Genomic DNA, 11,111 nt, shown 5'->3' on the forward strand with positions numbered 1-11,111 from the left:
GGGGCGTGGCCACGAGCCGGAGGGAAGCGGAGAAGAGTCTGGGGCGGGGACGACGGTCTGGGGGCCGGAAGTTGGGTTGGTGGTGTCACACTCCCGCGGGGCGGGCTGCTATCTGACTCCTAGCGGTTGGAAGTAGCCCTGAGACCTCTGAGTGCGGACCTCTGGTACCTTGCGGGCCCGCCTGCCCAGGGCCGTGCCCCTCCCCGCCTGGAGGGCGCCCGCCCGAGCCCGGCGGGGTTTAAGCGTCCTCGGGGGACCTCGGCGACTCCGGCTGGCCTAGGCCCGGGACGCCCGGCGTGGCCCGCGGCTTCTGTCCAGCTCCCCGGTCTCCACCTGGGGGCGTCGCCTCCTTGCTTCTCCTGGGCAGAGGTGGGTACTAGCTTGGCCCTCGGCCCTCAGCCCTTGCCCCACCATATTCCCGGGTGTCTGAGGGCCAGCCACACCTGGGTTCCCAGGAGGCCCGGACTTTGAGCTGCACGCAAGGCACGGAAATCCAACCATATTAGGGAATGAATAGGCTCTCGAGCGCCCTTCCCTCAGGAGGGACACAACCTGGGAGCCTGAAATCTTCTCTCAGGATCAATAGCTCAGGCTCCAGCACTTCCCTTCTTTTACCCAACGCCCTCCATGAAGAGCGGCTGATGGTAGAAACCAGGTAAATGTGCTGTGCGGAGAGCTGAGTGTTTAGACAAGGAAAAGACAGACATTCCTTTTCTTGTTCCTCTGCCTGTCTGGTGGCCCAGAGGTACTCATGAAGTAGTGAGTTATTCACAGCAGTTGCACAAGGTGACGAGAAACATTAAACAATGCATATCACTCTGAAATGTATGTATTTATAGGTCTAAATGGAACAGGCATGAAGCGCAATGCTGATTCTTTTTAAATATATATATTTTTATCTAATACTCTCAACAATAAAGATTAAAAATATATTTTAATTGATATTAGAGAGAGGAAGGGAGAGGGATAGAGAGAGAAACATCGATCAGCTGCCTCCTGCACAACCCCGACTGGGGATTGAGCCCCAAACTCAGGCATGTGCCCTGATCAGGAATCAAATCATGACTTCCTGGTTCATGGGCCAATGCTCAACCACTGACCCACACGAGCCGGGCAACACAATGCTGATTTTTTACATTGGCAACTAGATAGCTATTGAAACTAAATTATGAAAAGTTTTATTTTTACAAATATAAGCTTTCATTAAATTTTAATAATGAAAATTTTTGTTTATTTAAATAACACTTTGAACTCAATAACAAAAAGGCAAACTAATTAAAAATGGGTTACATGCCCTAACCGTTTGGCTTAGTGGATAGAGCGTCGGCCTGTGGACTCAAGGGTCCCAGGTTCGATTCCGGTCAACAGCATGTACCTTAGTTGCGGGCACATTCCCAGTAGGGGGTGTGCACGAAGCAGCTGATTGATGTTTCTCTCTCATCTGATGTTTCTAACTCTCTCTCCCTCTCCCTTCCTCTCTGTAAAAAATCAATAAAATATATTTTTAAAAATATGGGTAATGTATTGAACAAACATTTCTCTAATAAAGACATACCAATGGCTAATAAGCACACGAAAAGATGCTCAACATCATTAGTCATAAGGGAAACACAGATCAAAACCACGAGATACTGCTTCATACCTACCAGGATAGCTAAAAAGACAGACAATGGTAAGTGTTGGTGAGGGTGTGGAGAAACTGGAATCTCCATGCACTGCCAGTGGGAATGTAAAATGATGCAGGCACTTTGGAAAAGTGTGGCAGTTCCTCAAAAGTTAAAGAAAGACCACCATATGACCCAGCAATTCCATCCCTATATGTGCTTAAGAGAAGTGAACACATATGTCTACACAAAATTTGTACATGAATGCTCATAGCATTATTCATAACAGCTGAAAAGTGGAGGAAAATTGCCATCAATTCATGAATGAATACACACAATGTGATATATCCATACAATGGTACATGAGAATATACAAAGGAATGTTATTTGGCAATAAAAAAAAAGAAATGAAGTGTACTGATACATGCTACATGCTATGATGTGGATGAACCCTGAAAACATTATGCTGAGTGAAAGAAGCCACAAAGGGCATGACTCCGTTTATATGAAATGTCCAGAACAGACAGATCCATAGAGACAGGAAGTGGGTTAGTGGGTGCCAGAGGCCGCAGATGGGGCTGTGGAGCACCGTTCAAGTGTCGGTGTTTGTTTTTGGGGTGATGGAAATGTTCTAAGCTTGGTAGTGATGATTGTTACATAAATATACTGTAAAATGGTGAACTGTACACGTTAACTGGGTGAAACGTATGATATGTGACTTCTAATCAATAAAACCGTTTACAAAAAAAAAAAAAAAAAAAAAGAATGGACAGCCTGATTTGGTTCAGCCACATGGGCAGTGTCCCCGAGTAGCTGCAGTAGGTGGCCCTGGGTGTCAGGAAAGGCCCCGCCCCCTGGCCCGCCCGCTTATCTGCACCTCGCAGCGGCGGGAACGCGCAGGGACTGCCCGGAACCGCGCGATGGAGTCCAGTGGCGGCGGTGAGGAGGCTCCGGGCCGCGGGCCGCGGGTGCTGGTGGTGGGCGGCGGCATCGCGGGGCTGGGAGCTGCGCAGAGGCTCTGCCGCCACCCGGCCCTCGGGCACCTGAGGGTCCTGGAGGCCACCGCCCGCGCTGGAGGCCGCATCCGCTCGGAGCGCAGCTTCGGTAACGGCCTCTCCCGGAACTCCCTTCCCGAGCTCATTCCCCGGTCCCAACCGGTGCCGCCCGACCTCCGCCGCCTCCCGGCCGGCCTGCGCCCAGGGTTAACCGGCCCGGAAGCCTTACCTGCCCCCTAAGTGAATCCCCGCCGCGCCCCAGTTAATCAGCCAAAGTTCACTGGTCCCTGAAACTCAGCTGCCCATAGCTGGCAGGGCCGTCCCTGCGGGAAGGTAACCCCTGACAGTACCCACCGCAGCCTGTGCTAGGTCCCAGGTCATCCCTCCAGTGTGCTCCCCAAGCAGGTGCAGGCCAGCACCCCCCCTCCTCAGGTGTTCCCCTTAAACTAGGTCAGGCCAGGCCCTTCGGTGAGGGACTATGGTCCTCAGGGACCTGTGGCCCTGGGGCTGATTTTCAGAGCATTTTGGGGAGGGGCAGAGCTGGCTGTGGTCCAGGAGAAGGGCTCAGGGTTCACCTTCGCGGGGACAGAACCTCAAGGTGGCATCTGTGTCCCCTCCCAGGTGGTGTGGTGGAGGTAGGCGCTCACTGGATCCATGGGCCCTCTCAGGGCAACCCCGTCTTCCAGCTGGCTGCCAAGTACGGGCTGTTGGGGGACAAGGAGTTGTCAGAGGAGAACCAGATGATCGATACTGGAGGTCACGTGGCACTGCCCTCGGTGTCCTATGCCAGCTCCGGGGAAAGTGTGAGCCTTGAGCTGGTGGTGGAGATGGGCAATCTGTACTACAGCCTCATAGACCAGTCCCGGGAGTTCCTGCACGCGGCCGAGGCCCCCGTGCCCAGTGTTGGGGAGTACCTCAAGAAGGAGATCAGTCAGCACTTGGCCAGCTGGACAGAGGATGAGGAGACCAAGAAACTCAAGCTGGCCATTCTGAAGAACTTCTTAAACATAGAGTGCTGTGTGAGTGGCACCCACAGCATGGACCTGGTGGCCCTCGCACCCTTTGGGGAGTACACCGTGCTGCCAGGGCTGGACTGCACTTTTCCTGGGTACGTGTATGCCACACCCACCCAGTCAGCCTTCCATTCTCCCCAGCCCCCCTCCATGCACCCACCCAGGCCCCCTCCATGTACCTCAGGTGAAGCTTTGGGAGGCAGGGGAGCGGTGGGAGGGTCAAGGGGGACTTTTGTCTTCTCTTTTTATTTTTATTATTATTTTTTAAAATATATCTTTATTGATTTCAGAGATGAAGAGAGAGATAGAAACATTGATGAGAGAGAATCATTGATCGGCTGCCTCCTGCATGCCTCCTACTGGGGACTGAGCCCGTAATCCGGGCATGCGTGTGCCCTTGACCAGAATTGAACCTGGGACCCTTCAGTCTGCATGCCAACGCTCTATCCACTGAGCCAAACCAGCCAGGGCTTTCTCTTTCTAGAAAGTTGGTCATTTGTTTCCCTAATTTTTCTCATTTAAGAAAAGGGAAATAATTAATTTCAAGAACAAGTGATTAAAAGAAGGAAATGCATCTTGTAATGCTTTCTTCCTCCCATGTTTACGAGGCCCCTCAGGTGTTAAGCACTGTGTGAGGGGCCCTTCCCTGTGGCTCAGTGGCAGGGGAGTGGTGGGAGGGTCAAGGGGGACTCAGTCTGCCCCCAGGCACTGGTGAGACATTCCCATGGGGCTCTCCCAGGTGTCCTCCCAGGCCCCATGCACAGGGAAGAGCCTTTGTGCAGAACCAGAGTGCTGGGCAGGCAGCAGGGACCTTGTTCACTCCCTTGGGAACTTTGCCCGTTTCGTGCTCCCATTAGCCAGGAGCCAGGTATTAACATTCCTGTGGTGGATCAGAAACCACAGGGTGGAGCCTGGCTCCGGGCGCCCATGCCCTCCCTGACCCTTCCCAGCCTCCTCCCGCTGAGCCTGAGTGGGGACAGAGCTGCTGCAGCTTCTTGGAGGGCTGTTCTAGTGTCTTCCCTCCAGGCTGGTCCTCTCCTCAGCGCCAACACCCTGTCTCTCCCAGGGGCTACCAAGGACTCACAAACTGCATCATGGCCTCCTTGCCCCAGGACGTGATGGTTTTTAACAAGCCCGTGAAGACTATTCACTGGAATGGGTCCTTCCAAGAAGCTGGGTCTCCTGGGGAGAAGTTTCCAGTGTTGGTGGAGTGTGAGGACGGAGACAGCTTCCCAGCACATCATGTGGTCCTTACCGTGCCCTTAGGTAAGGTCACCATCCAGTCAGGGTTTCCTCTCTTCTCTGCCCCAGGTGCCCCGGCCTCTGGCTCTCTCCCACCCCAGTGGGAGCTGGGGCTTTGCCTGGCTACTAAGCTCACATCTTCATTCTAAGTCTTGGATAGAATGACTCTGTTGTGTTTTGTAGCAATCCCATGCGTAGGAATTGAGAGTTTCACAGAGAAAAGGGAAGTCAGCTGTTCTCATCCTTTGGAGGTATTTTCTGCAAAGGTTGGGAGGCCTCCTGATAGAGGTTCACCTAGGGGACAGCATGAAAGCCACACCTCAAGGTTGGGTCCAGCCGTCGTCAAGGAAGGAGTCAAGTACATAATCTATTTAATTCTAGAGTTGATGCTTTTGAGTAGGAGTGGGCAATTTGAAAAAAGGTGGAGATGATTGAAATCCAAGTTTTGCCAGCGTTGTCTCATTTACCCCCAACGCAGCCTGAGGACTTAACTGGCCCCATCCCCTGTTTGACAATGTCAACAGAGATTAGTCAGTTGCCCAAGTTCACAAAGCCAGCAGGAGCCAGGGCTGACTTAAAATAAAGTCTCCTCCGCGTCCCACAAGTGGAATCTTGTTCTGCTGCTCCATTTGCCTCTCCTCTCCTCTCCTCTCCTCTCCTCTCCTCTCCTCTCCTCTCCTCTCCTCTCCTCTCCTCTCCTCTCCTCTCTCCTCCCTCCCTCCCTCCCTCCCTCCCTCCCTCCCTCCCTCTTTCTTTCTTTTTTTCTTTCTCTCTTTCTTTCTTTCTTTCTTTCTTTCTTTCTTTCTTTCTTTCTTTCTTTTTCTTTCTTTCTTTCTTTCTTTCTTTCTTTCTTTCTTTCTTTCTTTCTTTCTTTCTTTCTCTTTTCCCCCTTTGTTCATTCATAGTTGCTGGTGCTTACTGAGCCCTTGCTGTGATCAGTAGGAGCATTGTTACGACTGTCCATACTGGTCACAGGGAGCCAGGGCCTGTGCCACACTTGTTCTTTACAGCCACATAGAATTTTCTTCTATGCAGGTGCCATTGCTCCTTAATATTACTTAACTAGAGGCCCGACGCATGAAATTTGTGCAAGGGGCTTGGCCCTCGCAGCCGAGATGGCTGCCTCAGCCCTCCCAGCCCCAGCTTCGTCCAGAAGGTCGTCCGGATGGTCATTCCACTGTTCGGCCATCTGGTCTAATTAGCATATTACGCTTTTATTATTATAGATATGGATGGAAATTTAGGTTGCTTTTACTATTTCTGTTTCACACAATGTTATACATGTGTGTTTAAGAACACATGGTCTAAGCTTGATAGTGATGATTATTACACAACTCTATAAATATACTTGTGCGGCCCAGCCAGCGTGGTTCAGTGGTTGAGCATTGACCTATGAACTAGGAGGTCACGGTTCAATTTCCTGTCATGGCATATACCCGGGTTGTGGCTCAATCCCCAGTGTGAGGTGTGCAGGAGGCAGCCCATCAATGATTCTCTCTCATCATGGATGTTTCTCTCTCTCTCTCCCTCTCCCTTCCTCTCTGAAATCAATCAATCAATATATATATATATATATATATATATATATATATATATATATATATATTCTCTATACGGATATCTCTGTAGGACCTGAGTTGAAGATCTGGACAGGTGGGGATGGCTGTGGAGGGTGGCGACCCCTTCTGGTCCTCCCCACCCCATCCATGCCTTGCTTCCTGTGGGTTGTCCATCCTTTTCTCACTGACTAGCGAGTTATGTGCATCTTAAGGGATTGGCTTGCACTGTGGCTATTTCTTCCCGTTTTGTTTGACTTGGCTAAATTAATTTTTCCATCTGGCAGATTATTATTATTATTTTTTAATATATTTTATTGATTTTTTACAGAGAGGAAGAGAGAGGGATAGAGAGTTAGAAACATCGATCAGCTGCCTCCTGCACACCTCCTACTGGGGGTGTGCCCACAACCAAGGTACATGCCCTTGACCGGAATCGAACCTGGGACCTTTCAGTCCGCAGGCCGATGTTCTATCCACTGAGCCAAACCAGTCAGGGCTGGCAGATTATTTTTATGTCACCTCTGAAAAGGCCTGTGCTGTGCCTCTTACTGTTTCTCCCCACGATCCTGAGCGGTGTGCTTTCCAGGGGGTGAGAGGCAGAAGGGTCACACATGAGACTCCGTCCCTACAGAGGCCTCTCTCTGACTCTTCTGACGGGCTCAGGGTGGGTTTCTGATCCCAGTTAAGGATATTTCTGTGGTGTAAGTCGAGTCCAATGATAAATTCCAGGTTTTCTTAAAGAACACCTGGACACCTTCTTCCAGCCACCACTGCCCGCTGAGAAGGCAGAAGCGATCAGGAAAATGGGCTTTGGGACCAACAATAAGGTCTTCCTGGAGTTTGAAGAGCCCTTCTGGGAGCCGGACTGCGAGCACATCCAGGTGGTGTGGGAGGACACATCGCCCCTGGAGGACACCGCTCCCCCGCTGCAGGACGCCTGGGTCAAGAAGCTGATTGGCTTTTTGGTCCTGCCTTCCTTCGAGTATGCACACTCCCCATTTCTCTGAGGAAGCGTGAGTGCTGAGAGGGGCTGGCTCCTCAGCGTTGTTGGGTTGAGGAGCCAACAGTGTGTTGATTCACTGTGAGGTGTCTGGAGGGTTTAATGGTGGGGATCCTGAGAGTCCCCAAAGGGCTGATGGTAGACAGACCGTCTGGGCCTAACCCCCGTGGGACAGATGGGCACACACTGTGTGTGGCTTGTCAGCATTGCTGAGGGCCAGAATGTGCTGGTGGCTGGAAGGCATGTTTAGTCAGTAAGAAAGTATTTGCTGAAATACAGGCTTGTAGGTCCCAGAAGAAGTCTGAAACGTGGACATGTCTATCACGGGAGGCAGTGCTTAAACCCGATGCAATAATTGAACAAAGCATCCTTGTAAGTCATGGGATCAGAGACCCACACTTGAAGGGCTAAGTCGTGTGTCGTGTGTCCCAGACATGCAGCATAAGCACAGCCACGTGTGTGGGCTTGGTGCTCACTCAGAAGTAAGAACACGAATCATTAGGGAGGGAGAGACTGATTTTCCCAGCAAAGCCCAACATGGGTTGTCTCGGTGGTGTGTTCTCCACGTAGGTCTTCCCACGTCCTCTGCGGGTTCATCGCTGGACTTGAGTCCGAGTTCATGGAGACGCTGTCGGATGAGGAGGTGCTTCTGTCTCTGACCCGCATGCTTCGCCGGGTGACAGGTACTGACCGCGCACGGCCCCGGCTCCGCCTTGTGCTCCTTGTATGGTCTCTAAAGGGGAACCAAACTGCCTAACAGCGAAGAACTGAGTTTGCCTCTATGAACTTACCTGAGTCCCTGTACCTGAGCAACTGAAATGGTTTTGCAAACACTTCCCACTTCCCTTTTCTAAAATATGCCACCAAAATAAACACAGCTGCCCTTAATCAGGGCATGGAGGCTCAGACAGAACAGTGACCACATGGTCACGGGGGGTGAGGATGCAGTGATGGCGTCCCCAGTTGGACAGAGCGGATAAGACTGGGAGAGCCTCTTATTCATACACTTCATGGCTTGGTTTTCTTCCTGGGCAGTTTCTTTCATTTTGAACTGCTCAGCCTTGAAAATGAAGGCCCAATTGCAGACTTGTAGGAGGAGCCCCGGTTCACGTGCGGCATCTCTGTGGTTCAGGGAACCCACAGCTTCCTGCGCCCAAGAGTGTGCTGAGGTCTCGCTGGCACAGCGCCCCCTACTCCAGGGGCTCCTACAGCTACGTGGCCGTGGGCAGCACCGGGGATGACATTGACCTGCTGGCTCAGCCGCTCCCTGCGGACAGAGAGAAGGCCCAGGTATGATGTGGCCCCTGGATGGTAAGGCACCGGGGGCCCGCTGGAGCACGAGAGTGTGGGTGGGGCTGGGACCCCTGAGACTCAGAATCCCTTTTCTTTATATTTTTATTGGTTTCAGAGAAGAAGGGAAAGGGAGAGAGAGACAGGAACATCCATGATGAGAGAGAATCATTGCCTCCTGCACACCCCACACTGGTGATCAAGGCCACAACCCGGGCGTGTGCCTTGACTGGGAATCAAACTGTGACCTCCTGGTTCATAGGTCGACACTCAACTACTGAGCCACGCCGGCCAGGAGAATCCCTTTTCTTTTTTGAAATTAAGAATACTTTTAAAATGTATTATTTTCATCCGAATTCTACATACACATGGCCTCAGGGCACATGCTCATGTGGCTTCCCAGGGCTTCAGTACAGGCGTCCCAGTGGAGTGGGCGGCTGCATCGCCCCCTGTGACCAAGCTGAGAAGTCAGAAGGCACCCTCCCGGGGCAGACATGGACCCCACCTTTCTGTAGGAGTCTCCTAGTTTGGGTATAAAACCGTGGTTTGAGATTCCTGCCCCTCAGGGTTTGGAACGTTTTCCAATGTTGCTGTCAGGAGGTCCAAAGCCATTTGCAGTCCTTTCTTCCTTGTGTCCTGTGTTGCAAACTCTTAGGAAGCTTAGAAGAGCATTAGGCTCCAGCACCCATGGAGACCAGAGGCATGCCACCCTTGCCAGGCGTTCATTCACTTCCCATGGCTTGCCTTGAGCCCCTCAGTCAGCTGGGAAGTTCTTGTGAATAATCTCATCTTCTCTCTGCTTTCTCTTCTTTTCTTTACCCCCCTAAAACTTCTGTTGTTTGAATGGTAGACGTCTGGACTGGTCCTCAAATATTCTTATCGTTTTCTCTCCTAATTTCTATCTCTGTTTTTTGGTCTGCATGTTGGGGGATGTTCTCCGCGTTGTCTCCCAGGCCCTCTGTTGCATTTTCCATTTTGTGATCACGTTTAATCCCGAATGTTTGCTGGTTGAGCCCTGTTTCCGCGAGAAGCACCCGCTCTTGTTTTGTGGCCACATCAGGGTGCGGGATTAGGTGCAGAACAAAGCCACCCCCTCACCATCAGCTCTGTAGCCACACGTGGAAGGCATGTGGCTTGTTGCTCGACCCCAGCACCCCATTCTAACCCCACCCTTCTCTGCAGCTCCAGGTCCTGTTTGCAGGAGAAGCCACACATCGGACGTTTTACTCGACCACACACGGGGCTCTGCTCTCTGGCTGGAGGGAGGCTGACCGGCTCATCGCGCTGCTGGACCCCCAGGCACAGCTGCATGGTCCCAGGCTCTGAGCCAGCCCGTTCCTCCCTTGCCAGGGGAGGCTGCCACCATCCTTTCCTCTGTTCAGCCTGGCTGGAGACTTGGGATGTATTGTTACGGGTTACTGCTCTCATTTTTCACGACTGTCACTGGGTCTGGCCATGGCTGAGCTGGAGCTGGGGGAGATGGGGGGAGTCTTCCTGGAGAAGTGAGACACAGGTGTGACCAGCTGCTGATGCTGGTGGCTCACATAAAGTGTGTCAGAACCTCTGTGTCCAGAGTCGTCCTTACGCCTCAGGGCTGCAGCATCTGTGGCTTCTGCCTTCGACTCCCCCCTGGCCCAGTCATTGCGGGGCCCTTGGACTCTGGGTGCTGTGGTTGCCCCTTGTCCTGGGCATCTTCAGGTGTTTCTGAAGGCCAGCAAGTGGGGAGATGGGAGGGCACAGGAGGCACCCCATCCTGAGGATTTCTGGAGGAAGTGAACAAACAATGAGGCCTCAAGAGTGCAGAGGGACAGGGTAGCCGGGTGTGTGAGAAGGTGAGGGAGGAGAGTGTGCTAGGGGTGCGCTGGGCGATGTTGGGGTATGTTGGCATAGCCCCTTATCCTTCCTGTCTTGGGTCAAATCGCCCCTCAAGGGGTCTTCCTGCCCTGCCCTGGAGTTGTATGTGTGCCCCCGGCGTTGTGTCACTGGAGCGGTTTTGCTTGGACAGCTTCCAGGCAGAAAGCTGTGAGGAGCCCAGACTTCAGCAGGGGTTTGTATTCACCTCATGGTCCGAGGCTGAGAAACGATGCAGCTCCCATCAGACGCACAGGTCTGCATCGTTAACATCCACAGTTTCATCAAGGCATGAGGCTTGGGGAGGCATTTCTCAAGGGGCAAAGGCAGGATGCAGGCCGCTTCCTGGGTGGGAGGCGGCTTCGTGAGAGAGACTGGGGGGCTGGGTCCCCTCCGGGTTCTGACGCATCAGGAGGCTCACTCAGCCGGGAGGCCACCTGGCAGGACTAGTCTCTGGCGGTGGGCGCGTGTCTCAGCCGCAGGGACCTTTAGCGCTGAGGGTTAGGACATTTAAGACCATCAAGACCACCCTGAAGATGTTTTTGTGTTGAGAATCT

General features: G+C 52.4%; 1 protein-coding gene across 3 annotated transcripts; it reads left to right on the forward strand.

Annotated features, from left to right (window-relative positions):
* The first annotated feature begins 45 nt into the window (after positions 1-45).
* Positions 46-10,268, forward strand: PAOX (polyamine oxidase). Of its 3 annotated transcripts, none has more exons than XM_080640535.1 (7): positions 46-369; positions 3,221-3,707; positions 4,679-4,878; positions 7,143-7,395; positions 7,984-8,096; positions 8,546-8,703; positions 9,886-10,268. In XM_080640535.1, the coding sequence occupies exons 2-7, from the start codon at positions 3,340-3,342 to the stop codon at positions 10,027-10,029; spliced, it is 1,236 nt and encodes a 411-aa protein (XP_080496661.1). In that variant the 5' UTR covers positions 46-369; positions 3,221-3,339; the 3' UTR covers positions 10,030-10,268. The 3 variants fall into 3 exon arrangements, with proteins under 3 accessions (XP_080496661.1, XP_080496659.1, XP_080496660.1); XM_080640533.1 differs by lacking the exon at positions 46-369 and adding an exon at positions 2,426-2,708; XM_080640534.1 differs by lacking the exon at positions 46-369 and adding an exon at positions 2,486-2,708 and having other exon boundaries at positions 8,449-8,703; positions 9,886-10,267.
* The last annotated feature ends 843 nt before the right edge of the window (positions 10,269-11,111 follow it).

The sequence above is a fragment of the Plecotus auritus genome, assembly GCF_963455305.1.
Source record: "Plecotus auritus genome assembly, chromosome: 9".
NCBI classification, from domain to species: domain Eukaryota; kingdom Metazoa; phylum Chordata; class Mammalia; order Chiroptera; family Vespertilionidae; genus Plecotus; species Plecotus auritus.

Excerpts from the sequence above, each read along its gene's own strand:
- PAOX (XM_080640533.1), top strand. The coding sequence starts at position 2,525 with ATGGAGTCCAGTGGCGGCGGTGAGGAGGCTCCGGGCCGCGGGCCGCGG. Across the intron at positions 4,879-7,142 it reads GGTCCTTACCGTGCCCTTAG|GTTTTCTTAAAGAACACCTG; the intron begins GTAAGGTCACCA and ends GATAAATTCCAG. Across the intron at positions 8,097-8,545 it reads CATGCTTCGCCGGGTGACAG|GGAACCCACAGCTTCCTGCG; the intron begins GTACTGACCGCG and ends TCTGTGGTTCAG.